The sequence below is a fragment of the Pipistrellus kuhlii genome, unplaced genomic scaffold (assembly GCF_014108245.1).
Source record: "Pipistrellus kuhlii isolate mPipKuh1 unplaced genomic scaffold, mPipKuh1.p scaffold_m20_p_14, whole genome shotgun sequence".
NCBI classification, from domain to species: Eukaryota; Metazoa; Chordata; class Mammalia; order Chiroptera; family Vespertilionidae; genus Pipistrellus; species Pipistrellus kuhlii.
The window spans coordinates 39,922,868-39,949,832 of NW_023425449.1; the positions used below are offsets into that span (position 1 = coordinate 39,922,868).

Here is a 26,965-nt window from a genome sequence, read left to right on the forward strand (position 1 = left end):
ACCAGGAAGTATTCTCTCTTAAGGGTTTTTGTCAGAAGTCAAACTAAATAATGGCCCAGGGAAACTCACTCAACTGTAAAGAACTGGGTCCAAAGAGTTCAGTGCAGGTTGTGCAATGGGCAACAGAAACTGGCACGAGATGAAGGGTATAATTCATGCTGGTCATCATTAGTGTGTGTGATTTTTTTTGTTTTTTTTTTAAACAGGGCAAAGATAGTATAGTAAAATCTGCAGAAAATGTGATGTGTCCCTATGTACATGCAATTAGGTTTTAGCCACGGAAAACATAATGATTCTTAGCCTGGACATGCCTTTCAATAAAAACGTTACCAAGCCCTTTTGCTGTACAAAGGTGGAGACGGTGTTGGCCTATTAAATTCACCCTGTGCATGACCAGTTGGGTTGGTGTGTGTCAGAAGCCTGGGCCGACTTCCATAAAAGTCTCAGTGCTTAGCATATGCCTAGTACCCAACTGGGACTCAGTAAATATTTGTTGAATGAATGGTCTAGGACCAGCTAGGCCATTTCTTCTGGATACCCAGCATGAAAGCTGGCCCCTAGCCTTAGATCAAGCTGACTTTGACTCAGAACTTGAAATACTTGTTGTACTGAGCAGATCACGAAGCAAATTGCTTATCACTCTTATGTACCCACAATAAACTTCTAAAGGCTGTGTGATTTCTAAAGTATAAATCAGTAGGTATGCGTTATTTTGGGAGCCTGACATCTAACAGTGACTCTGTTGGAGAGAGTGAATTTATCTGAGTCTCGGTTCAGTTACAAGAATGACTGATTTTTGTGCTAAATTCTCACATGATTCAAAAGTGTGTGAATGACTCAGCCTGTTAATATCTTTAGCTTCTTTGATCTTAACTCCCAGTGAGATGGTGGCTAAAGGCAATAATGATAATTGGAGGAGACCTTGATTTTGCCCTATGGCAATAAAATGACACACTTTGAGTCATTGCATATATATATATATATATATATATATATATATATATATAGTCTTATTTTAAAGAAATAAAGTATATCATCATATACTTTATTAAATAAGTATGTTATCATATACTTTATTAAATAAGTCTTATTAAATAAGACTGTATGAAAGAAGTATATATATATATTACCATATAAATATTTAAAAATTTAAGTTAAAGCATGTTGAAGATAATATGTAGTTTCACTATGGGTAAGAACTGAGTTCTGCCTTTTATTCTACCATTCTCTTTTTTCCTGTAAAAACAACCAGGCTGAGTTCTTGATGGTCAGCCAATTGATATTGGAGTCACAGAAGTGTTGGGTTCCATTTAAATGTTCATTTACAAGTGATTTTGAGCTGAAACTGAGCTGTTGGAGAATTCACGGAACTTTTGATTCTGTGTGTGTTTTCCAGTCACAGCTCCATCTTTCTGAAACAGTTCGTTAAAGAAAGATCTGGATATTTCGGAGTCAGCTCTTGCTAAAGTCCCCAGTGACCCAGTCCCTGAGGTCAGTGGACACTTTTTAGTCCTTACTTAGTTTGACTTCTTCGCAGCATTTGACAGGTCCTGATATTTTTCCTAGACTTTTGGACACTTTATTTTGAATGTCTTTTTCACTCTTGTGCTTTTTCTTTTTAGACTCTTCCAGCTGCTTCATATGTGTGGCATTCTTTGAAGTTCTATTCATGATTCTTTTTTAGTTTTTGTATATTTAGCCCCCTGGTCATCTCATTTATTTCCACGGTTTCCATTAAAATCCAAACTGATTCCCTCCACACGGGTATTTCCATGTCAGTCTGCTGAGCTGCAAACCTGCACATCCTGCCCCTGGAGACACATAAGATGAGAACAACAATAGCAGCTACTCATTGCATATTCTCTGACAGTCAGTCCTGTGCCTTACTGCTTCATTCATCTCTTCCTCTCAGCCACACTGTGAGGTGAATACTGTTATTATTTTCTATTTACAGGTGAGGGAACTGAGATTAGATGCATCTAGTAACTTTCCTAAGGTCATTCAGTGAGTAGCAGAGTCTTAATTTAATCTCAAGTCTGGAGCCCAAGTTTTTGGTCACAAATACTTTGGAGTAACATGTCAAAATGGGATTCTTTACTTTCCTTCTCTCCCCCACACCAATCTTTTCCCATTATTCTCCGTCTTGCTTGAGAGGACCACATTTCATCCCAAAAGTAGAAAGAAGTCTCAGAATTGCAGTAGATTCCCCCCTCCTCCCAAATACTGTGGTTCTCAAGAGTACTTTTATTTTTATGTCTGAAACATATTGTTTGCATTAAACAGAGGTTTCACATTCAGGGCCTGTGGGCTGATGTATTGTTTGGACTATATATTGTTTTAAAAACAAAATGTCTCACAACAATCTAGATTTCTAACCTTTCTTTTAAAACAGGGCTTGGTCCTTCAGGAGGCAGCAGTCATCCAGAGCTGTGTTGCAGCCTCCTCTCACCTGGGGCTGGTGCCTGCTCCTCAGCACAGTCCTCACCACTTCCTGTTGTCCTACACTTTTGGGGGCGGGTTCTCAGCCCTGGAGGCACTTATGACACCAGGTAGAGACTATTGAGCTTCCCCAACAGGTCACCTTCTTTCTTCTTTAGTTTTTGTCCTAGTACTTGAATGATTTTCTCAGCTGAAATCTGTTACTTGCTTTCTCTTAATGTTTTGGACTTGTTTCCCCATTGGCTCCTTCCTCTCCATCCACAAACATGCTAAGGCTCTGTGCTAAAGTTGGAAGGAAAAGAGTTGAAGCTTCTTAACATTTCTGTATGCCACAGTTAAACACAAACATGATTTAATTGAGTCTTCACAGCATTGAAGTGGATATCCCTAGTGCCTAATTAAGAAAGGAGAGAAATCCAAGACCTAACTCATCCTGAAGTTCATGTTCTTTCTCCTCCATCACATCAACTTCACTTCAAGCTACAGTCACCCTCTATGCAAAAGCCAGCCCCTTAGCTCTTTCTTGCCCATGATCTACTTCCTGTACTCTCTCCTTCCTTTGTCACTGAACTGTATTCATTTGTTCACACAGAACTCCTGAACCTCTTTTGTCATCTCAGTGCAGCATAATTTGGCTTCCTGTAATTCACTTGTTCATCAGCATCATTTGAGTATCTACTCCGGACTGGACACTAGTGGAATAAGCCTTGCCTGAGCGCAGCTTCATAGGCTGTCAGCTGAGACAGATCAGTAGTTTCAGTGCACTGTACTGAGTGCCTAGTATGTAAATCCTGTGGTCTCCTTTAGACCTTAGCTTACTTGAGCTCTCTTGTATCATTTTTTCCCAGAGAACAAGCATTATTCTTATGGAAGTTTTCTCTTTTCTTTCTCTGTGACATTCCTCACTCCTGGCTTTCTTCTTTGCTTGTTTTAGTGTTTCTTTCAGATCTCTTCCTTTTTCTTTCCGTTTCATTTTAAATATCTTTCCGACTGACTACTAATCACTCCACTTAGATGTTAAACATTCAGGATTGCCCCCTTTGTTCCCAAGAAAATGTTATGTAGCTAGTTGGCTATCCTATATAATAAAAGAGTAGTATGCAAATTGACCATACCTCCGCTACACTCACAAACCACACACATCAGCCAATCAGGAGTGAGTATGCAAATTAAGCCAAACAAGATGGCTGCAGTCACGGAGCTGCAGCAGGCAGGAGGCTTGGGTTTCCCTGACAATGGAGGAAGCCAACCTTCCCTGCCACCCTGGCCGGCCCAGGCGTACACTCAAGGCTACAAAATTTCAATTATAGAAGATAAATAAATCTCAACAAAAACGGCGGTAGCCACGGAGCTGGAGAGAGCAGGAGGCTTGAGTTTCCCCCGGCGATGTAGAAAGCCAAATTTCCCCAGCCCTGTCCTGCCTTGGCCTCTTCTTAAGGCTACAAAGTTTCAATTATAGAAGATAAATAAATCCCAACAAAAATGGCTGCAGCCTCAGAGCAAGCAGGAGGCTTGGCTCTGCTCAATATTTCAATTATAGAAGATAAATAAATCCCAGATACCAGGGCCTCAGCTTGGGTCACCAGGGGATGGGGCTGGCCTGCAAACTACCACAGACCTTTCGTCCTGGCTGCCCCACACCCCAAAAGAACCCCCACCCTGATCTGGGACACCTTTCAGAGCAAACCAGCTGGCCCCCACCTGTGCACCAGACCTCTGTTTTATCTAATCCTATCTAATAAAAGAATATGCAAATTGACCATCACTCCAACACACAAGATGGCTGCTCCCACGTGATTAGAGATGACAGGCCCATGTGGACACAAGATGGCCAGCAGGGGAGGGCAGTTGGGAAGGACCAGGTCTGCAAGGCAGGGCAGTTGTGGGCGATCAGGCCAGCAAGGGAGGGCAGTTGGGAGGGATCAGGCCTGCAAGACAGGGCAGTTGGGGGCGATCAAGCCTGCAGGGGAGGGCAATTAGGGGTGACCAAGCCGGCAGAGGAGGGAAATTGGGGGCGACCGGGCCTGCAGAGAAGGGCAGTTGGGGGGGGACCCAGACCTGCAGGGGAGAGCAGTTGGGGGGGGGACCAGGCCTGCAGGGGAGGGCAGTTAGGGGCACACAGGCTGGCAGGTGAGTGGTTAGGGAGTGATCAGGCTGGCAGGCGGAAGCGGTTAGGAGCAATCAGGAAGGCTGGCAAGTGAGGGGGGTGTCTCTCAAGGGGTCCCAGATTGGAGAGGGTGCAGGCCCGGTTGAGGGACATTACCTTCCCCTCCCTCTTGACCCCCGTGCATGAATTTTGTGCACTGAGCCTCTAGTATTAAATATTGACCATCTTAGAGTCATCATCAGTCCTGGTCTTCTCACGAAAAGACTCGGCCATTCTGCTTCTCAAATAGCATTTATAATTGGACCAGACTGCCAGCCTCTCTTCCATTAGTTAACATACAGCATTAACTTCATTCTTCCTCTCTGTCTGTGAGGCATCTTATAGTAATAATTTTTTTAAAGTTCTCATGGTATTATTTCTTTACTCCTTCAAATATTTTCTGCTGATTATCAGGTCAGGGCTCACTTGCATAGCCTGGCTCCCAGAGTTGTTTACCATCTGCTCCCAGTCAACTTTTCTGGACTCTCCTCCTGTTTAGCTACACACAGGCGTCTTCAAACTACGGCCCGCGGGCCACATGCGGCCCGCAGAGGAGTCTGTTCCGGCCCGCCAGGCTTTTTGGGCAGTGAGCGCAGCCGAGGTGTTACAGTAGGAATTAGTAGTTCATATAGTCCGGCCCTCCAGCTCTCTGAGGGACCATGATCTGGCCCCCACTTTAAAAAGTTTGAGGACCCCTGGTAGCACATAGAGGGTATTCACTGAGTACTGGATGGGTAAGTGGATGGTGCATTAAAACTTGACTTATTCTCTCCCGAGGGCAGTATGAAATTCTCCTTATGTCTGTATGATACCTGCTAAGTTTACTTCTCAGTAGTTTTATCATTTTAAAACTATAGTGGTATAAAGATTAATCATTTGTAAGCTATTTGAAGAATTCTGTTTTAAAAATTCATTAATCCATTGTATGTGCTGAATTGTGTTCCCTGAAAATGCTTATGTTCCTTAATCCCCAGTACCTCAGATAGGGCTTTAAATTAGGTTTAAGTTTAAATAAAGTCATTGGAATGAGCACTAATCCAATATGACCGGTGACCTTATAAGAAGAGAGAATTTGAACACAGTCACACACAGAAGGAAGACCATGTGATGACACAAGAAGATGGCAGTCTTCAATCCAAAGCGAGAGGCCTCAAAAGACACCAACTCTGCTGTCACCTTAGTCTCAGACATTTAGCCTCCAGATCTGTGAGAAAATCATTTCTCCTGCTAAAGCCACCTAGTCTGTGGCTCGCTGACAGCCTTAGCAAGCTAATGCACCCGGTGCTTTAATTCACTGTCAGGTCCTGTATCTAAGGCTTTGTCCTTAGGGAGGGAATGGCCTGGGCTCTAATAGATCCTCTCTTCCCCTCTCAAAGTTCTTGGAGGTATTTTAAATTTGTCCTAGGAAATGAGGGATATTCTTCCCTTTTCAAACCTTGTAACACTTAAGATCGGCTACCAACCAATGGCTTTTTCATTTCCCTTTTGGGATTATGTATCTGTTTCTCTTCAAGATACAAACAAAGCAAATAACCATTAAAAATATAGTTGATCCCCATGTAGTGCATTATTTTAAACAGATAATGAATTTGATATTTTGCAGGTTATTGTTTTTAAAGCTAGAGTGCAATAAGTAGCTATGCAACGGTAGCATCAGATTTCCAGAGAAGGTATTTGCTGCTGTGAATTTATGTGCTGTACATCAGTTCTCTTGAGGTTCTGGCTATGGGAAAGCAAAGTTCTCTGAATCACTAAATTTGGTTTATTCATGTTTTCCTAGTCATGTTTCAGATTGCCATTGCTGTCAACCTCAAAATGCTTTTCCCTCTATGTTCCCTCCCTCTTCTCTCCAGCTCTTTTTCCCTTGTAGTGGAACTAGTAAAATTAAGTATGTTGAGTGAGTTAGGGACTGTGTTGGAAAAAAACATTTGTATTTACTGACCATCTGCTCAGACCAGATCTTTTCTGATCACCCCAGATTAAATAATAATTCAACTCATTAAAGACCCGGAGAAGGTTCATCTGTATGCCTGCTTGTAGTATTACCATTAACATCTCAGGTGGATGTGAGTCGGTTATATTTTATAAATCTAGAAGAAGAGACTATGATTCCTTTCTAAGAACTTATAATTTGTTTTCTGTATCTACTTTGAACTCTTCATGCTGCAGTCTTGAACTTGTTTCATCTTGTTCTATCTAGTATAGGAGTAGAGTGTAGTAGTCACTATGTGTAATAGCTCTTATTCTTGAGACATAAAGCACTAATAAATTGCCTTTCCACCTTCTCATTTCCAAATTGAGCTTTATTGTTTCTTTAGCCTTACAGGACTTAATAAAAAAAACTTTTAAAAATATATTTTTATTGATTTCAAGGAAGAAGGGAGAGGAAGAGGGAGATAGAAATGTCAGCGATGAGAGAATCATTGATCGGTGGCCTCCTGCACACCACGTACTGGGATTGAGCCCACAACCCAAGCATATGCCCTTGAATGGAATCGAACCTGGAACCCTTCAGTCTGCAGATTGACACTATCCACTGAGCCAGACCAGCTAGGGCTTATTTAAATTTTTTATTTTTTATTTTTTATTTATTTATTTTTTAATATATTTTATTGATTTTTTTTGCCCCCCTCCCTCCCTCCCACACATCCCCTCCCTCCCCAGAGTTTTGTGTCCATTGGTTGTACTTATATGCATGTATAAAAGTCCTTCGGTTGATCTATTATCTCCCCCAGATCTTCCTCCCCTCCCCGCTGTAATTTGACAGTCTACTTGTTGATATACTGTCTCTATATCTATCTTTTGGTTCATCAGTTTATAATGTTCTTTATCATCCACAAATGAGTGAGGTCATGTGGTGTTTCTCTTTCATTGATTGGCTTATTTCACTCAGCATGATGTTCTCCAATTCCATCCAGGTTGCTGCAAATGATGAGAATTCCTTCTTTTTTATGGCAGCATAGTATTCCATTGTGTAGATGTACCATAGTTTTTGGATCCAATCATCTGCTGACGGGCACCTAGGCTGTTTCCAAATTCTGGCTATTGTAGAGTGTGCTGCTATGAATATAGGGGTGCATATGTCCTTTCTGATTGGTGTTTCTAGTTTCTTGGGATATATTCCTAGGAGTGGGATTACTGGGTCAAATGGGAGTTCCATTTTCAGTTTTTTGAGGAAACTCCACACTATTCTCCACAGTGGTTGCACCAGTCTGCATTCCCACCAGCAGTGCACGAGGGTTCCTTTTTCTCCGCAACCTCGACAACACTTGTCGTTTGTTGATTTGTTGATGTTGGCCATTCTGACAGGTGTGAGATGGTACTGCATTGTTGTTTTGATTTGCATCTCTCGGACAATTAGTGACTTTGAGCATGTTTTCATGTGCCTTTTGGCCTTCCTTCTGTCTTCTTTTGAAAATGTTCTGTTTAGGTCCATTGCCCATTTTTTAATTGGATTATTCATCTTTCTTTTATTTAGTTGTATAAGCTGTTTGTAGATGTTGGAGATTAAACCTTTATCAGTGATATCATTTGCAAATATGTTCTCCCACACAGTGGGCTTTCTTGTTGTTTTGTTGATGGTTTCTTTTGCTGTAAAAAAGCTTTTTATTTTGATGTGGTCCCATTTGTTTATTTTCTCTAGCTTCCATTGCCCTAGGGGTAGTATTAGTGAAGAAGTTCTTTTGGCATACGTCTGAGATTTTGCTGCCTGTGGATGCTTCTAGTATTTTTATGGTTTCCCATCTGATGTTTAAGTCCTGTATCCATTTTGAGTTTATTTTTGTGAATGGTGTAAGTTGGTGATCTAGTTTCATTCTTTTGCATGTGTCTGTCCAATTTTCCCAACACCATTTATTGAAGAAACTATCTTGACTCCATTGTATATTCGTGCCTCCTTTGTCAAATATTAATTGAGCATAGTGATTTGGGTTGATATCTGGGTTCTCTATTCGATTCCATTGATCTATATGTCTGTTCTTGTGCCAGTACCAGGCTGTTTTAAGAACAGTGGCTTTGTAATATAGTTTGAAGTCTGGTATTGAGATCCCTCCTACTTTACTCTTCTTTCTCAGGATTGCTGTGGCTATTCAGGGTCTTTTATTGTTCCAAATGAACTTTTGGAGAGTTCTTTCTAGGTCGGTGAAATATGTCATTGGTATTTTAATGGGGAGTGCATTGAACCTATAGATTGCTTTAGGAAGTATGGACATTTTGATGATGTTGATCCTACCAATCCATGAACATGGTATGTTCTTCCATCTCCTTACATCTTCCTCTATCTCTTTTTTCAGTGTCGTGTAGTTTTCCGCATATAGGTCCTTTACTTCCTTAGTTAAATTTATTCCTAGGTATCTTAATTTTTTTGGTGCGATGGTAAATGGAATTGCTTTTTTAGTCTCTGTTTCTGCAGTTTCTCTGTTGGTGTATAGAAAAGCCATGGATTTCTTGGCATTAATTTTGTATCCTGCTACATTGCCAAATTCATTTATTAAGTCAGTTAGTTTTTTAATGTAGTCTTTTGGGTTTTTTATGTACAATATCATGTCATCTGCAAATAAGGATAACTTTACTTCTTCTTTTCCAATTTGGATGCCTTTTATTTCCTCCTCTTGTCTAATTGCAATGGCTAGTACTTCCAGTACTATGTCAAACAGGAGTGGCGAGAGTGGGCATCCCTGTCTTGTTCCTGTTCTTAGAGGGAATGGTTTTAGTTTTTGCCCATTGAGTATAATGTTGGCTGTGGGTTTATTCTGTATAGCTTTTATTATGTTGAGGTATGATCCTTGTACTCCCACCTTGTTAAGAGTTTTTATCAGAAAAGGGTGTTGGATTTTATCGAATGCTTTTTCTGCATTAATTGATATGACTATATGATTTTTATCTTTCAATTTGTTTATGTGATGTATCACGTTTATTGATTTGCGGATATTGTACCATCCTTGCATTCCTGGAATAAATCCTACTTGATTGTGGTGTATGATCTTTGTGATGTTCTTCTAGAGTCGATTTGCTAGAATTTTGTTGAGGATTTTGGCATCTATGTTCATGAGGGATATTGGCCTGTAATTCTCTTTCATTGAGTTGTCTTTATCTGGCTTTGGTATTAGGGTGATGCTGGCTTCATAGAAGGAGTTTGGAAGTGTTCCTCCCTCTTGGATTTTTTGGAATAGTCTGAGGAGGATAGGTTTTAGTTCTTCCTTGAATGTTTGGTAAAACTCTCCTGTGAAGCCATCTGGCCCTGGGCTTTTGTTTGCTGGAAGCTTTTTGATGACTGTTTCAATTTCTTCCCAAGTCACTGGTTTATTGAGATTTTTAGATTCTTCCTGATTGAGTTTTGGAAGTTTGTATTTTTCTAGGAATATGTCCATTTCCTCCAGGTTGTTCAGTTTGTTGGAGTAGAGTTGTTCATAGTATTTTGTAACAATCCGTTGTATTTCGGTGGGGTCTGTTGTTATTTCACCTCTTTCATTTCTGATTTTGTTTATTTGGGTCCTCTCTCTTTGTTTCTTGGTTAGCTTAGCTAGAGGTCCATCTATCTTGTTTATCCTTTCAAAGAACCAGCTCTTGGTTTTCTTGATCTTATGTATTGTTTCTTTGGTCTCTATGTCGTTTATCTGTGCTCTGATTTTTGTTATTTCCTTCCTTCTGCTTACACTGGGCTTTTCTTGTTGCTCTTTTTCTAACTCTTTGAGTTGTAGAGTTAGATCATTTGTTACCCTTTTTTCTAGTTTTTTGCAATAGGCTTGTAAGGATATGAACTTCCCTCTCAAAACTGCTTTTGCTGTGTCCCATAGATTTTGGATTGTTGTGTTTTCATTGTCATTTGTTTCCAGGATGTTTTTAATTTCTTCCTTGATTTCTCTGGTAACCCAGTCCTTGTTTAATAGCATGCTGTTTAGTCTCCATGTGTATGATTTCTTTGGATTATTTTTATTGTAGTTAATTTCCAGTTTTATGCCATTATGGTCTGAGAAGATGCTTGATATGATTTCTATCTTTTTGAATTTGAAGAGACTTTGCCTATGTCCCAAAATGTGGTCTATCTTTGAGAATGTCCCATGTGCATTTGAGAAGAATGTATATTCTGTTGCTTTGGGGTGGAATGTTCGGCTTATTTAAATTTTTAAATTACATATAAGACTTGTCATTAAAGCCTCTCTTTGTTTCCACAGCTCTCTTTGCTGGTGGGTCCAGCATTGGTTGAGTTTCATCAGTGCAATGAGAACACAATCAATTCCTTCACCCTGTACTATAAATATAAATTTAGGCATTTTGATTTTATACTTAATTTTCATTTTTGATTTAGCTAATTAAAATGCATAGCAACACTAACTGGTTTGGCTCATTGGATAGAGCATCGGCCTGCTGACTGAAGGGTCCCAGGTTCGATTCCGGTCAATGGCATGTACCTTGGTTGTGGGCACATCCCCAGTAGGGGGTGTGCAAGAGGCAACTGATCGATGTTTCTCTCTCATCAATGTTTCTGACTCTCTATTCCTCTTTCTTCCTCTCTGTAAAAAATCAATAAAATATTAAAAAATAAAATAAAATGCATAGCGATTAAGCAAGATTATATCAATACCAAGAATTTTTTTGTATCTATCTTATAGTCTTAACATTGCTTCTAACTGACTGGATGATAGTAGAGAAATCATTTAACTTCTTTCTGTATCACTTTATTTACTTATGAAATTGAAGAAGGTAGATATCCAGGTTAGATGATCTCCAAGTTATCTTCCAGCTCAGAAAGTATGTTTTATACTCTAGTAATAATTATTAACAGTTGATAAAATGTGGGTTTTAATGGGTAAATCTATTTGGAGTGAATCAGATGTTTGCTAGGCCCTGGGAACCCAGTGATAAATGAGACATCTTTCAAAGAGTTTACATGTTATTAGGGAAGAGAAACATGTAAAAATAAGTGCAATTGAATATTACAGGGGCTGGGGAAGAACTCTGTCCAGAGCATATCAGGGCACGTGGGAGAATTTGGTGAATTTTACTTGGTGGCAGGAGCATCAGGAAACAGCCAGTGATTCCAGGGGCCCATTATGAAGGGCTGAAGAAGAGCCACCGAGAGAAGTGGGTGCCAGCAGCAATGGGGATGGGTCATGTGTGAGGGCAAGGAAGCAGAGACAATGGGTACAGATGATTTTTTTTCAAGGAGCTGGACCTGGAGAGAAAAATAGCAAGGGAGTGGACAGGGACTAGAGAGGTTGTTTGCTTTAAAGATGGGTGTAAACAACCAATGTAAAGGCTTTGGGCACTTACAGAGGAAAGTTTCTTCTGAAGGAGATAAAGAAGATGGAATTTAGAATGAATTTGAAAACAAGGTTGAGGATAGAGGGACACAGATAAATAGATGTGTGATAAAGCACTCATAGCAAAACATTAATTGTGGCATCCAGAAAGTAGATGAATGGTTAAATACAATTCTTTCAAGTTTTCACATGTTTGAAATTTTTATAATAAATATTGGGAGGAAAACCAAGAACATAGATTGAGAATTTAGCTTTGAACAGAAAGGAGACATTTATTCCTTGTTGTGGCAGCAGATGGTGAAATTCAAGGTTAAAGTCTCAACTTCTTTTGTGAGGTTGGAGCCACTCTGACCTGCTGATGCAGAGGCAGAGAGGAGGAGTGCTGAGAACGGAGAGGGGAGTAGCTGCAGGGAAGCAGGGGAGGGCGCCGAGCAGACCTGGGTTAAAGGAAGACGTGGTGGCAGGCCCTGGTGCAGCGGAGCTCACAGCGTTGGGCTATGTGCCAATTTTCTTCAGTAGTTGTCGGGAGACGGTAAGTTAGGGCACAATGGAGTACCGCTCAGCCATAAGAAAAGATGAAATACTGCCATTTGTGACAACATGGATGGATCTTGAGGGTATCATGCTAAGTAAAATAAGTCAGAAAAGGTCAAGAACCACATGACTTCACTTATGTGAAATATAAAACAAAGCAACAACCCTAGCTGGTGTTGCTCATTGGATAGTGTCATCCTGGGGCCTGAAGGGTACCAGTTTCAGTTGTGGTTAAGGGCACGTACCTCGGGTGCAGGCTTCATCCCCAGCCCTAGTTTGGGCTCCTGTCGGAGGCAACCAATCAGTGTGTCTCTCTCACATCAGTGTTTCTCTTCTCTCCCCCTCCCTTTCATTCTCTCTAAAAGCAATGGAAAAATATCCTATTGTGAAGATTAACAAAATACAAAAACAAAACAGAAAGCAACAAGTGAACAAACAAAACAAAACAAAACAACCACATTGATACAGGTAACAGTAAAGTGCTTATCCAGGGGAGAAGTTGAAAGGGCAAAGTGGGTGATGGAAGGAGACTATGGGTGAAATATTACAGAATTATACACTCGAAACATACATGATCTTTTTAACTAATTAACATTAACGTCACCCCAATAAATTTAGCAAAATAAAGAAGAAGAAAGCGGAGAGTAGGTGGGATGAATGATTCCCTCCCGTTTTCCCCAGCAATCTGCCTTGGAACAGATTGGTTCTCTAGTGAGGGGATTCTGTTTTCTTCCTCATTATATTTTCATTTGAATGAGATGAAGTAAAAATAATGTTACAAAACTGTGTTGTTGATAACATTTAACTAAGATAGTTTTATTGTCTTTGTCAGGTAAAAGAAGAGCGTCCAGAAAACATACCAGATCTAAAGTTATTGGTGGAGAAGAAATTTTTGGCTTTACAGAATAAGAATTCTGATGCAGACTTTCAAAACAATGAAAAATATGTGCAGTTTAAGCAACAGCTGAGAGAACTGAAGAAGCAATGTAAGTCAGCATGCTCTGCTTTGCTTGGCTTTTTGAAATTAGGGAACTGAATTGATGGACAGTCCCAGAAAGCTGATTTTATGAAGTTTGCTTATCTGCTTGGCTTGATCCTCTTCCTAAATGGCTTTTTATTGTTGTTGCAATTCTATGTTTGTCTAACTTTTGGTTCAAATCAGCCTGCCTGTTTCTGAAAGCCAACAGTTTCCACAAAGTGCTAAGAAAATTCCCCGCCAGCTACAGAAACTTACACTGTGTTGTCCCCGTGCTGGGGAGGGGAATAGGGGGGGAAATAATACTGAAAATTATTTTATTAAAATAACAAGGTGTTTTTCAAATTTTAAACTGCTGTGCCAAGCTTTAAAATAAGTATACTTGATTCTAGTTTTGTTGCTTTGGAATAGTAGAAATAATATTTATTTAGACTGTTATTTTTTCTTCTCATATATGGACCAAAATTCTCTTGATCCCTTCTACCTTTGTGGTAGTATAAATCCCATATGATTTTAAAATTTATTACCTTCTAATCAACTTTATTATACTTAGGTTTTTTAATTAACATAATTTTGATTTTAAAATGAGAATGGGAAAAATGATTTATCATATAGGAAAAGTTTTGTAGTCAGTATTTGCCAGAAGCAATATATCTTTTCTACTCAGTGAAGTATACATATCTATGTTTTCTTTTTTCCTCATGAAATTCACATACCGACATTATGTAATTTGACTATTTTTACCTTAGTATCAGTTATCTTTTATTATTTTTGGCATGAGGCACTTTTATTGCTTAAAGAATTGAAGAGTGGAGCAAGTCACTTTTTTAAAAACTTCATTTGCATACACTTAAAACAAGAGGAATGCTGTATGATATGACATACCAATTTATGACTTTATTTGTACTAAGTATAGGGATTTGTATTTTGAAATAGGCTTTCTTTTAAATATAAGCAATTTCTTTAAGTTGATGCTGAGATCTCAAAACTAACTGAGGAAGCTGGTTTACTTTTGTCTATTTTACAGATTAAGTTTCACAATTTTGAATGTTTTGCAATCATGGTGAGACTTTTGCTTTTACTGTAGATTTATACAGTAAGCATTTCCCCACATTTTAAGGCTATTTTCTGTTCTTCATTGCACATCACAGCTACCAAAATCTTTCTAATATAATTTGCACTCTTGCCCAGATGAGTAGTAATCCCCTAAACAGGTAATAATTTGCTAGTGGCTTTCTGATCTTAAAGATGCTAGTGAATTTCAGTTTTGGTGTTATTCAAAATAGCCAAACGTGTTTTATTTTACTAGTTGGAGCCAATATCACAAATTATGACAGATTTAGTATCTGATTATAATTCCTGGTGTGTGTGTGTGTTTCTTTTTTCTTTTTGTATTTTATAATGCAGGTTGAAGAGAAATATCCTAAAATATAAGGTTTTTTTTTTTTTTTCGGTATTTACAAAGTTATTATTCCTTAAGAGATTTTTAGAGTCATATACTTGTGGGAAAACACTTTCTAGCTATTGTATAATTCAACAAAATGATTTATGTTGGAAATCATAGTTTTGTTTAAATCTCTGTAAAATTAGGGTTGGGAGTTGAGGGGCAGACAGGATTCCCCAGGCCAGCAGTACACACCATTTGGATAGACGGCTCAACCTTATGACAAATTAATTTATATAGAAAGAAATGCTTCCTTATATAAGGTTCCTTCTATGGTAACACTGGAAATAAAACTACTTTCCCTCTTATTTCTCCTAAAATATTCTTCTAAAAAATTTAAATCTCAAACAACAGAACAAACCAAATGTTAATCTTCTCTTAAAGATGTTGCAAATACAATCGACAGTGCATTATCATTGGCACTGCCACAAACTGGCATCAGGTCTGATGAATTTTCTTTCTTTAGATTTCAAGCTGCCCTGAGGGCTCCCACAGTTGTTGTGGGGCCAAGTCAAAGGGTCTCTGTCTTATAAAGGAGCCAGTGAAATCTATTTGTTTTGAGCTATGTTCTCATGGAGGCAAGGAATCACAATACTTTTTGTTAAGATTTAAAAATATAAGCCGAGGAGGAATCGTTCCATCTCGTTGCCTGTTTGGCGAAGTAAAGGCTGAAGTGTGTTTGTGGGCTGCACGTTTCGGAAGGGTCCTTTCATGAAGGTACCACCTTGTCTTCACCGACTTTATTATCCAAGAATGTAAACTGCGTAGGATTAATTTTTACCAAATCAGAATCTAATCAAAGAAATGCCAGGCAGCTCTAAGGTGGGGAGAAGTCGGGATGGGGACTGAAATCAGGTGGTCTGTCTGGTGGGTGGAAGTGCCTCTGGAATGAGTCAACCAGCTGTAGTCAGCAGTTAGTTCTCAAACTGTCTGCTCTCAAGATCCCTTTACATTCTTAAAATTACTGAGGGTCCCAGAGAGCTTTGGTTCACATGGGTTATAGCTACTGATATTCCTCATGTTAGAAATCAAAACTGAGGTATTTAAAATCTAATAATCCATTTAAAAATCAGTAATAAACCCATTACATGTTAACATAAACAGCATTATGAGTGTCTGAAATATAATAATGCACATAATAATACCATAAATAATTAGTGAGAAGAGTGATGTTTTACATTTTGGCAAATCTCTTCAATTTCTGGCTTAATAGAAGGCAGCTGGACCCTCGGACTTGCTTCTGTGTTCACTCTCTTGTCATTGATGACAAGAAGAAAATCCGGCCTCACAGTCACACACAGGGAGTTGGGCTTATTGGCTGGATCTTGTAGACCACCAGAAATTCTCACTTTGAACTTCTCAGAGTCAGGCCCAGGGCCCATGAGCTGCGGCCTGTGGGCCGAATCCAGCCTGCCTCCTGCTTTTCTGTGGCCTGCAAGCTAAGAATGGCTTTCTAATTTTTAATTGGGAGTGGGGAGTGATGGGTGGAGGTGAGGGTTGGGAGCAAGAGAAGAATCCTTTTTTTGTGATATGGGAAAATGGTATGGACATTCAGACCTTAGTGTCCGCAAGTGAAGTTTTGTTGGAATATTGATACATTTATCTACAGATTGTCTTTGGGTGCCTTACACTGCAGTGCAGAGCTGTGTGGTGTGTCAGAGACCATCTGACCCACAAAGCTCATATTTATTACGTGACCCCTTTCAGAAACGTTTACTAACCCCTGGTCTAAGCCATAATCAGAAACAACGGCAACTTTTTGTTTCAGGTCTGAGTTTTTTAATCTTGAGTTGTTTCCATAAATACCGTACATTTGTCTCAGTCACTCAGAACACCTTGAGTTGATGTTCTGAGATAAATAAAAGGCAGAGTCCTGGTGCTGGGAGAATACAATATATACACATGTGAAACAATGTGAGAACCATTAATGGCAATTATCAAATTAAAAGCAAGGAAAGGATATAAAAAAACAATGTAATACAATGTGGGACCTAAATGAAGAGCGTCAGGGTAGGAATGCAGGTTTTATCTGGGTGGCTTATCTTGCCAGTCAGTTGATATGGGCTGCCTGGAGCTGTATTTTCCAGAAGATTCTGAGGCTGGGTTCAGACCCAGCAGGAAAGAGTGTGTGAAGGATTATGATGAGAAGGAGGCAGTACAGATACCCAGTACTTACCATCCCTAGAATACAAATGTAACAGATACACTCTACTCCTTTGAAGATATGATTATTTTAAAGGTAACATCCTTCAGTAGCACACAGTATTTTTTTTTTGTAGTTACTTATGTCTTAAGGGTATTGCCACGTATTAGATCCAACCTCTTTGGACAAATCATTTTATCCCTGGGTACCAAGTGTTGTGTATATTAGAGAGATTATGTCTGCCCATACTTCTCAGGATTATTACTGAGATCTAATGAAATAGTGGATCTTGACAGCCTCTAAAGGGCTTACTTTAGATTTAAGTTATTGAGAAAGAGTTAGAACAGCGTAGTGGGAAGAATATGAGCTTAGCAGCCGGAAGACCTTGGTTTGAGTCATTTAATATGTAGCCTCATCTTCCTACTGATGTCATCCATTTTTCTGAGTTTTAATTCTGTGAGTCATATCGAGCAAGATTGGCTGGAGATAATTTGTATACTTCTAGACAAGATGACTATGAAGGTGGTGGTGATGAAAACTGAGTTAGGGAACAATTTCGCAGAAAAGAATTCCATTTTCCTAAATGATAATCATGTTCTTACTAACCCAAGTTGTGAAATAAACAGTATGATTTGGTTTAAGGCTTTAAGATGTAGCCAGACTTTTTTGGGTGAGACTATTTTAATTTATCTAAACAATATGTTCAGGTAATGTTCTCTCTTCCTTGCCTTTTTTCACTTACACTGTCTCCACTATGGCAGCCTATCATTTCCTGCAATTTTAACATCAGGAGAATTTAATTAGAATGTGCCTACACCTCTGTATAGATTTCTCAAGTCATTAAGCAATCTTTCTGGCGTCCTTTATTCATTTCCCTGTTATATGATTAGCAGGCATAATAAGTTGTAGTGCAGTCAGCAAGGCAGAAGTTAAGGGCATCAGACAAGAATTGGTACTTAGAAATCTTCAAAATATAAGGGCTTCACTTTGTGGTCAAAAATAGAATTGACTGAATCTGAGATATTTTTAAAAAATATATATTTTATTGATTTTGTACAGAGAGGAAGGGAGAGAGATAAAGAGTTAGAAACATCGATGAGAGAGAGTCATTGATCAGCTGCCTCTTGCACACCCCCTACTGGGGATATGCCCGCAACCATGTGCATGCCCAGAATTGAACCCGGGACCTTTCAGTCCCCAAGCCGACGCTCTTATCTATTGAGCCAAACTGGTTTTGGCTGAATCTGAGATCTTTAGTATTAAAATAACCTTAAATAAAATGTTATGTTGCTACTTTTAAAGGTTAAGAGTAAAGAATAATCTTTTTTATGCAAATTTACTAATTTGAATTTAACCATATACATGTTTAAGTCATATGTGAGAAATGCAGAAAATAAGATATGGAGATATTTGATTCCATGAGTGAATATTAGAAATCAGTTTCAGTGACAATAACATTTGTAGTGTATATATCGATATACTAGTATGTGTATGTGTGTGTGTGTGTGTGTTTGTGTGTGTGTGTGTGTGTGTGTGTGTATAAATTTAAACTCTAATCTTTTAATTATATGGACTCACATATAAACAATGTACCTTCCCCTTTAAGCATGCTCAATCTAGATCTCAAAACTGATAAGAGGGTGTGGCCATTCACTTTCCTCAAGGATCCCATTAATAGGGAGTTCCTTGGGAACATGAAATGCCTTCACTTTGCTGTTCCTAATGCGGTGCTTTCCCTTTTCTTCAACATCCATTCAGAACCACAGGTAGTTCCTAGAAGGCTGGGGCTTTTGTGTTTTGCTTACTGCTGTGTTCCTTGAACTTCAGCATGACATCTAGACATGAAGCAATCATTAGCATCTATAGCCCAGGTCCTGATGGTCACAAGAATTTTCAGAAGACCAGAGACTAGAGATCTCATGCCCTGCCTAAAGGAGACACTGTGCCAGTCTGTTGTTGGTGTGAGTGAGTGTGGACCTGGCATGGCCAGATCTTCGGGTTCTTTTGGAAAACCCAGAAGTCTAGCTGATTGGCTAGCAGGTTTTCAAAACACTGTGCAAACAAAACAGTCAGTTTGTGACCTTTGATTTAACTGTCTCATAATTTAGTGCCTTGTTGTGCATTTAACCAGGGACATTAGCATTAATTTGGCCAATTAACAGTAGATTATAATTTCTTCAGAGAAAGGGATGGTTTTGCTTTCAAGATACTTCAAAGTAAGGCCATAATGTGCATTCTGTGTCACTGGAAATGTAGAGTGGGCCTCATGGGTTCTGTGGAAAAGTAGATGGAGGTTTTGTGGTGAGGAGCCATGTGTGGGAGCCCCTAACCCAGATGCTGATGGACACTGGGGGAGATTATAGAGAAGATTCGCACCTTTGAAGATTGGGAAGGTGTGTGTGAGTTTTTAGACCTGGAAGAAAAGAGATAAAGACACAAAGGTAGTGCCAAAAGGGAAAACATTTGGCTGTGCCTAGAAATATGTTGAGTGTATTTAAACTGGGCAAAGTGCTGTCCAACCTGACTTAATCCTGATATAACCTCCCACTGTAAATATCTTTTTGTCTATCCAAACACTGTATTGCTGTTTGGCAATTAACTAAAACCCAAGATCCTTTAAGGAGGAATATAGTTCTTACTCACCTCTATATTCCTTTTGTTCCTCACATACCCAGAGTTCAGATAGTATTTACAGAACAGAATTATTAACTAGAATGATAGGGTTAGAACCTAGTTAAGGCATTCTGGTGCTAAAACTCCTTTTCCCGTCAGTAATTTATCATCAGTAAAGAAGAGAATAATAATGAGAAGAAAATTAGCATTTATAGGATTGGGATCTGAAAACAATCCTTTAAATTTCTCAAAAAAATCAACAATGATTTTGTGTACACGGTCTTTTACAGTGATGTGTTGGTGTAAATGTATGGTGCATAGAGCAATAGACAGTTGTGGTTTTTTTTTAATGACGGTAGCATTATGCTCAGGAATTGAGGATGGCTTACTTCAAATGTGACTGCTTTGGAGAATATTTAACAAAATTTATTAAAAATTAACTTTTCTGGCTCTTCTATAGATAGCTTTATCACCTCTGTGGCCCTCCGTTGGTCTTCATTTTATTCCTTGATATTGATGAAGCCATCACCATTTACTTGTTCAGTGACCATAATTATTGGGAAATGCTAAAAACCATACATTTCACAACAGAGATTGACCTTTCAGGTTGGATTGCATCCCTGGCCTGAGGACTTATGCTCATTGAGTGAAATTCTGTCCCATGCAAATTTTTTATTCCTTGTATATTTGCTTCTATCTCTCTTCCTCTTCGCCGAGTCAACCTCTGATGCTTTTCTGTGTCTCTTTCCTCCTTTCTGCTTTCTTGGTGTTTCTTACCCCATAGAGTTTCTCTTCCCCAAATGTTTTTATTTACATCAGTGAAGCTAAATGGTACCCTTCTCACCTTAATGATGAAGCTGCTTCAGAGAAGTAATGTGATATTTCCAAGTTTATAACCATGGAACCAGCAGACAGGAAGTACCAAAGATAGAGGTAGGCATCAGGGAGGATTGTGACTATCCTCCTGTTTTATTTAATTTCCAGGAATGTTCATATTTTAAAGCAGATTGAGTCTCAAATAAATAATTGAATAAGTGAAAAAAATAGATTAATGCAAAATAGATTGACTCTGTCATATTGGAATTTTAGTCAAAGCCTTAAACTATCAGAGAGCTCCTTCGTGGTGAGAAATTAGCTTTTCTATATGCCCTTTAAAAAGAGCAATAAGATATCAATATACTCAGTCATCACCTTAGATTTGCCCTAGACCTTTTGGAAATTAGTAATAATAAAAGTGATAGCCAGGCTTTGTGTGGTGCCTAGTCCACATGGTACTTAATGAGTGCTTGTTGAATTGATGTGTAACTATAGGCAGCATTGATTTGAGTGTCTATCTGTGCACAGCCTCTGGAGCTTACATTCTTTATATACGTTATTGTTGATTTCTCACAAGCCCATTTTAAAGATTAGAAAATATACAAAGAGAAGTAATATAACTTCCCTGAGTCCACAAGTGCTGAAACTCAAAGCTCATGTTGTTACCCCTATATACCGTGTTTCCCTGAAAATAAGACATCCTCTGAAAATAAGACCTACTTACAGGTTTCCTTCTGAGTGAAATATAAGGCATCCCCTCGAAAATAAGGGCCCCCCCCCAGGCTAAACATGAGAGATTTGGTCCACTGATTCTGAAAGAAATGGAGTCACAAGAAGTTCACCAGGAAATTCAGGAATTGGATTGTTATGATGATGTTCCAGAAGATGACATGATTGTCACTGAATAAATGAGTAAATTCTTGATACTGTAGGATTCACAGTTTGTCTGGTTTGTGTTGACAACTACTGTACTTCCGTACCATATACAGGTAATAAATTTCCTTTATTTTCATTTAACAATAAATGTGTACCATATTCTTCTTCCTGGAAAAATAAGACATCTCCTGAAAATAAGACCTAGCGCATCTTTGGGAGCAAAAATTAATATAAGACACTGTCTTGTTTTCGGGGAAATGGTATTATAACAGCTCTTGAAAACACTCCCATGTGGTCCTCTTTTCTCTTAATTCAGGTGTTTCATCTCTTGAAAAATTGATTTGTCATAGGGCTCTTAAGTAGAGAACAATTTGTTTGGGCTTCCATGGATCCGCATTGATGTACTCCAATGACAATGAGAGACTTTCTTGCTGGGTCACTTCCATTCAGAGGTCAGGGGTAGGAATCAAATCAGACATTATGTAATAGTTTATTACTGTGTGCCCCATCTAGCCTTTAAAGTGAGGTGAGGATGTATGATAATCAGGACTTGTTAAAACGTAGTTGTTTTATAGGTAAAATCTCATTTTATAGGTAAAGACTTGAGACTCGTAAAAGGTAAGTGGTTTGTTTGCTCAAGGTCACAGAGTAAGTTGAGAGAGACTTAAAACTGGGCCCTCCTTTTCCAGATCCCATGGTTTTGGCATCAACAAAAAAATCAATAAGTAGTACCTAGGAATGCTACTTCCAGTGTGAATAGTTGCTATGTTATGCGAGAGAGGAGTGGGATATTTATTGCACTACAAGCTTAGAACAAATTCCATGAAATTTATTTCAAATGTAACAACAATAGCCCCATACACTTGCACCATCTCTCTTAATCTTTGTGACATCATTGTGCAGGAGAGGAATGCATGAAAGGCGCAGGTTCTGTTTTTAGCAGACTGGGTCCTGGAGGTGACATATTTGCCCTGTGTCTCATAGTCAGGAGATCACAAGGATAACAAATACGTTCCCAAGGAAAGGGGAAGCTTTAGAATAAGAGATGGCTATAATTAAAGTTATTAGGAAAGAAAGGTTCAGTTATCAAGGGAGAAATGAGTCAGCAGCAAGTTTAAACACAAACTGTGAGCTGTGGATGTCTTATGGTGGCTTATTTTGAGAGAGTGTGATGCCATCAGTCCTCAGAAAGCAACCTGCACTTGGAACAGGGAGGCTGAATCATAAGTGTCCTGGGATGATTTACATCATACTTCAGAAAATAAGTATCTTGTCAAGTTATTCGTTTCTGATCTTGGAAGGATTTACGTTTCATAATTGTTAGATGTATATAATGGGTGTCCCTTTGTAGTTGATACCTCCCCCCATTTCCAGCCTCTGGCAATCAGTGTTTTGTTTTTGTCTCCATCATTGTAACTTTTCCAAAATGTGACATACATGGAATCATACAGTAGACAGACTTTGAAGTGGCTTCTTTCACTGAGCAGAATGCATTTGAGATTCATCTATAGTGTTGCTATTATCATCAGCTTATTGCATTGTGTTCCTGTGGATGTACCAGAGCTGATTTATCTAGTCAGTAGTTGAAGGATGTTTCAGTTGTTTCCAGCTTGGGGCATGATGAATAGAGCTATTATAAAACAGTAATGGTTTTTACATGAATACTAGAGGCCAGGTGCATGAAAATTCATGCACTGGAGAGGATGGTCCCTCAGCCCAGCCTGTCCCCTCTCACAGTCCAGGAGCCCTCATGGGTGGGAGGCAACTTGGCAGTCAGGAAGGCGACACTCCATCACACCTCTGCTGCTACCACTGCCGGCAGCACAAGCCTGGGAGCCTGGGCAGCTGCCATCTGAGGCTTGCCTGTGCCTCGGGCTGGCCCTTGGCAGCTGGGCAGTCGCCATCCGAGCCTTGCCTGCTCCTTGGGCTGAGGGGCTGAGGGGGCTGGGAGACTCCGGAGGCAGGTGGCAAAGTGGCCACATGCCTGCTGCCCCAGCGGGGCTGAGATAACTGGGTACTGTCATCTTGTGGCTGTGGGTGCTGCCATCTTTGTGGGTAGGACAGTCAATTAGCATATTTCCTCCTTATTGACTGTGGGCTCCACTATCTTTGAGGGCGGGACAGTCAATTAGCATATTCCCTCCTTATTGGCTGTGGTCTCTACCATCTATTCAACAGCATGAGGTTCAATTACCATATTTCTTCTTTATTAGATAGGCTAAGTTTTAATTTCTCTTGGATAAATATCCAGTTATGGATGGGATTGCCGGCTTCTTGGTGAGTATATGTTTAACTGTAGGAACTGACAGCTGTTTTCCAGTGTGGTGTATCATTCTGCATTCTCTCACCAGCACTTGGGTATTTTAGGTTCGTTTTTTTCATTTTAGTTTTCTGATAAGTATGCAATGGTATCTCATTATGGATTCCATTTACATTTTCTCAACAACAAGTGAAGCATGAAGTTTCCATTTTATTGTATATTTAAAATTTTCATGTAATGTTCATGTTTTCCTATTTGTGCATCTTCTATACATATAACGTAATTAATTCAAGAAACACTTAAGAGGGTCTGCAACAGTGGCTCTCAAAGTGTGGTTCCCGCCAGCAGCAAGAGTACCACCTGGAAAATAAAGCTATTTTGTTTTAAATGCAGGTTTTCTGAGTCTAAAACCATGGGGACCGGGCTGAATTTTAACAAGTCCTCTAGCTGATTACTATACATCAGAGCTTGAGAGCCATTGGTTTACAGTGTGGTGCTCACCTATCACTTGATACCTAGTGAACTGACTTATAACTGAAATTACTATGAATCTTAAAAATAAAGATGAGAGTTGCATCCTCACCTCCAGAGATTCAGATTTTGTTGGTATCTGGTGGGGCTCTAGGCATTTTAAGTTCCTCGTGTCATGTTTATATACAGTCAGGGTTGAAAATAACTAACCTTAATATTAAGGGTTATTTAGCTAGGTATTCTAGAGGCTACAAAGTCTGACTTCTCATTCCAGGTCTCATGCGGTTTATTCTCTCATTAGAGACCAGTTGCACAAGGATTCGTGCAATAGGCCTTCCTTCACCTGGCTGCTGGCACTGGTTTTCTTCCAGCACTCAGGACCCAGGCCTTCGCTCTGGCCAGAGCCTTCAGTCTTCGTTCCAGCTCGAATGCCCCTTGCCATCCCCCTGATAGCAGGTGTCCTGCCCCGCCTGGCCACGCCATGCCTGCATGCATGCTACTCAGAGGCCCAGAGCAGTTGGGGGTGGGGCTGCCACCAATTTTATTAGGTTAATTTGCATACTCACTTCTGATTGGTTGGTGGGCGTCACAAAGTGACAGTCAATTTGCCTATTTCTATTTATTAGTGTAGATAAGGAACATTCATTCATACATAACATAGAGAGGTACTCATAAGTCACTTGGCAATTACCTAAAGAATTAACTTGTACTTGGTGTCCTGGGTTTCAGTACAGGGTGGAGCAAAAGTAGGTTTACAGTTGTGAGGACACAGAACACAAAGTTTATTCTTATATTATTACTTATTAATTAATGTATTATTTTCCATGTGAACAACTATATAGCTACTTTTGTCCCACCCTGTATAAATTAACTCTAACCTCTTTTTTTATACTTCATGTTGTACTTAGCATTCATTCACTCATTCATTCAACAAGAGTTTATTGAGTATGCTGAGAATACTGGTGTGAACAGAACAACAAGTGCCTATTCATATGCATAATTGATAGCCTTAATAATGATCATAGATAGTTGTGTGTTTCTTTTACTCAAGTACTGTCCTTCAGAGTTATTCACCTTGTATTTTTAAAAATTTATATTAGTCATGAAATCATATTTTGTAAACTCATTTATTTAATCAACTTAGCTTTGTTGGTAACAGTGTTAAGGATGAGACTATCCAGGCCTGGGAAGATCCTAGAATTTGGAATCAGAAAATAGAAATTCTGATTCTGGCTCGAATAGTTGTGTGTTTGTATTTTTTAAAAATCAAATCAGTGGAATTTTACTTTTCTGTAAAGTATGTGTAAAATTAATAATAATTAATAATACCTAATCCACAGAGTTGTATAAGGATTAAATCAGATTTTTAAAAATAAAAAGTGAAAGTATGATATAAACTTAGGATACTCCCCAAATATTAGTTACTTACTCTTTTTTGCTTGCTTAAAGGCATTTCCTTTCATCGTTTTTACTTCAGGGAATATACATGCTATGAGTTATTAACAGTTGGCATTAATTCTTAAAAGAAACCAGCTCAGAGTGTTTTAGCTATTTTGTTTTAAAACATTAAGACATTTTAGTGAAGGTAAAATATTGCTAGACTTTCAAGTGGGTAAGAAATGTTCTGTCGTGGATAAGAGTGTGAACAAATGTTGATAAGGTAACAAATCAGTTTTCAGTACAGTATTGGTTTTGGCAACCTTTTCCTGATAGGGAAGTAGAAAGAACAGTACTGTTCACATCATGGACCAGCCTGTGTCTGGTGAAATGTATTTCTTATGAGCAAATAGAATAGCCGATGTAATGGAGCTGCAGCTATCACTGAGTGCTCTATGGGCCTCTAGTATGCTGGGGAGTTTCTAATGGATATGCCCTGGATTTAATTGGAGAGCATCTGCTCTGCTGTTTGAGCCCAGTTATTTAAGTTAGCTTTTTTGCTAATCAGCTGATGACATATTTAAAAAATATTTTGTAGTGAGCAGGCACCTCCATATGCAGAGCACTGTGCTAGGCACAGGAACATAGGCAATTAGTTAATGTCTTGGGTGTGACACTGGTCACTTGATATCGCAAGCTCTTAGAACTTGACGTGCAAAATTTGGGGAAGAAATGAGAGTAGGGGGATGGTGGTGAAAGGTGTTGAGTAGCGTTTTCTAAAATAAATGGTCAGCTTATTAAAAAGAATAAAATAATGCAGTTTTCGGAATTTGATAAATTAATCCATTATCGTTATTATGGGATTTCTTCCGTCTTTATTAGGTATTTGCATTTGGTTAGAATGTCAGTTCAGTGAGAGCAGGTACTTGTCTGCTTTGATTGCTACCCTCCGAGATGCCTAGAACAGCACCTCTCATGGATCCGGGGCTTCCTATATGTTAGGGGAAAGAACTGGAGACTACCAAGGGGGACAAATATTCCATGGCAGGTACTTGGACTCCTCCTGGGAATGAGAAGATGGGGTGAGGCACTGTGTCTCTTTCTCCAAGGTCGCCTGGGCAGGCTTGGACTTCAGTTCTCTGAGTACAAGTGCAGTTGCCACTTGGCTGGAGGTATTCTCAGACCTTGCCCAGTTTGATCATTGAGCGCTTACTGGTGGAAAGTGCTTCCTTTCTGTTTCCCTGGGGGACACTTTTTTTTTTTTTTTTTTAACTGTATTTCAGTTAGATAAAGCAAGAAATTTACAAGTCAGACTCCAGAACTTTTAATTCTTGCTTCCAGCCATCAGCCTTAACAAACTCCATCTCTCCTGTTAGGTGTAGCTTTGGTCCCCGCCCAAAGTATTAGGTTGACAATGCTTCTTACACCTGATAAGGTAAGAGTCAAGATAATATAGTTGTAGCTTACTTAGGTATATTTTCCTTCTCCACCAGAGCTTTATTTTTACATTTATCAAAAGCAAAAGAATTATTCCTCCGAAGAGACAAGAATTTTCAGCCAGTTAACAAGATGTGCTGTCTAGTCCCATTCCTGAAAACCTCTACCAGT

At 39.2% G+C, this 26,965-nt stretch overlaps 1 protein-coding gene across 5 annotated transcripts in view; it reads left to right on the forward strand.

The window, feature by feature from the left end:
* Positions 1-26,965, forward strand: part of NSMCE2 (NSE2 (MMS21) homolog, SMC5-SMC6 complex SUMO ligase) — a 218,461-nt gene that overhangs the window by 71,611 nt on the left and 119,885 nt on the right. For all 5 annotated transcript variants that reach the window (XM_045581524.1, XM_045581525.1, XM_045581526.1 and 2 more), the window contains one exon: positions 13,214-13,367. In XM_045581524.1, coding sequence (XP_045437480.1) covers positions 13,214-13,367 — 154 coding nt within the window. The remainder of the gene's footprint in view (positions 1-13,213; positions 13,368-26,965) is intronic.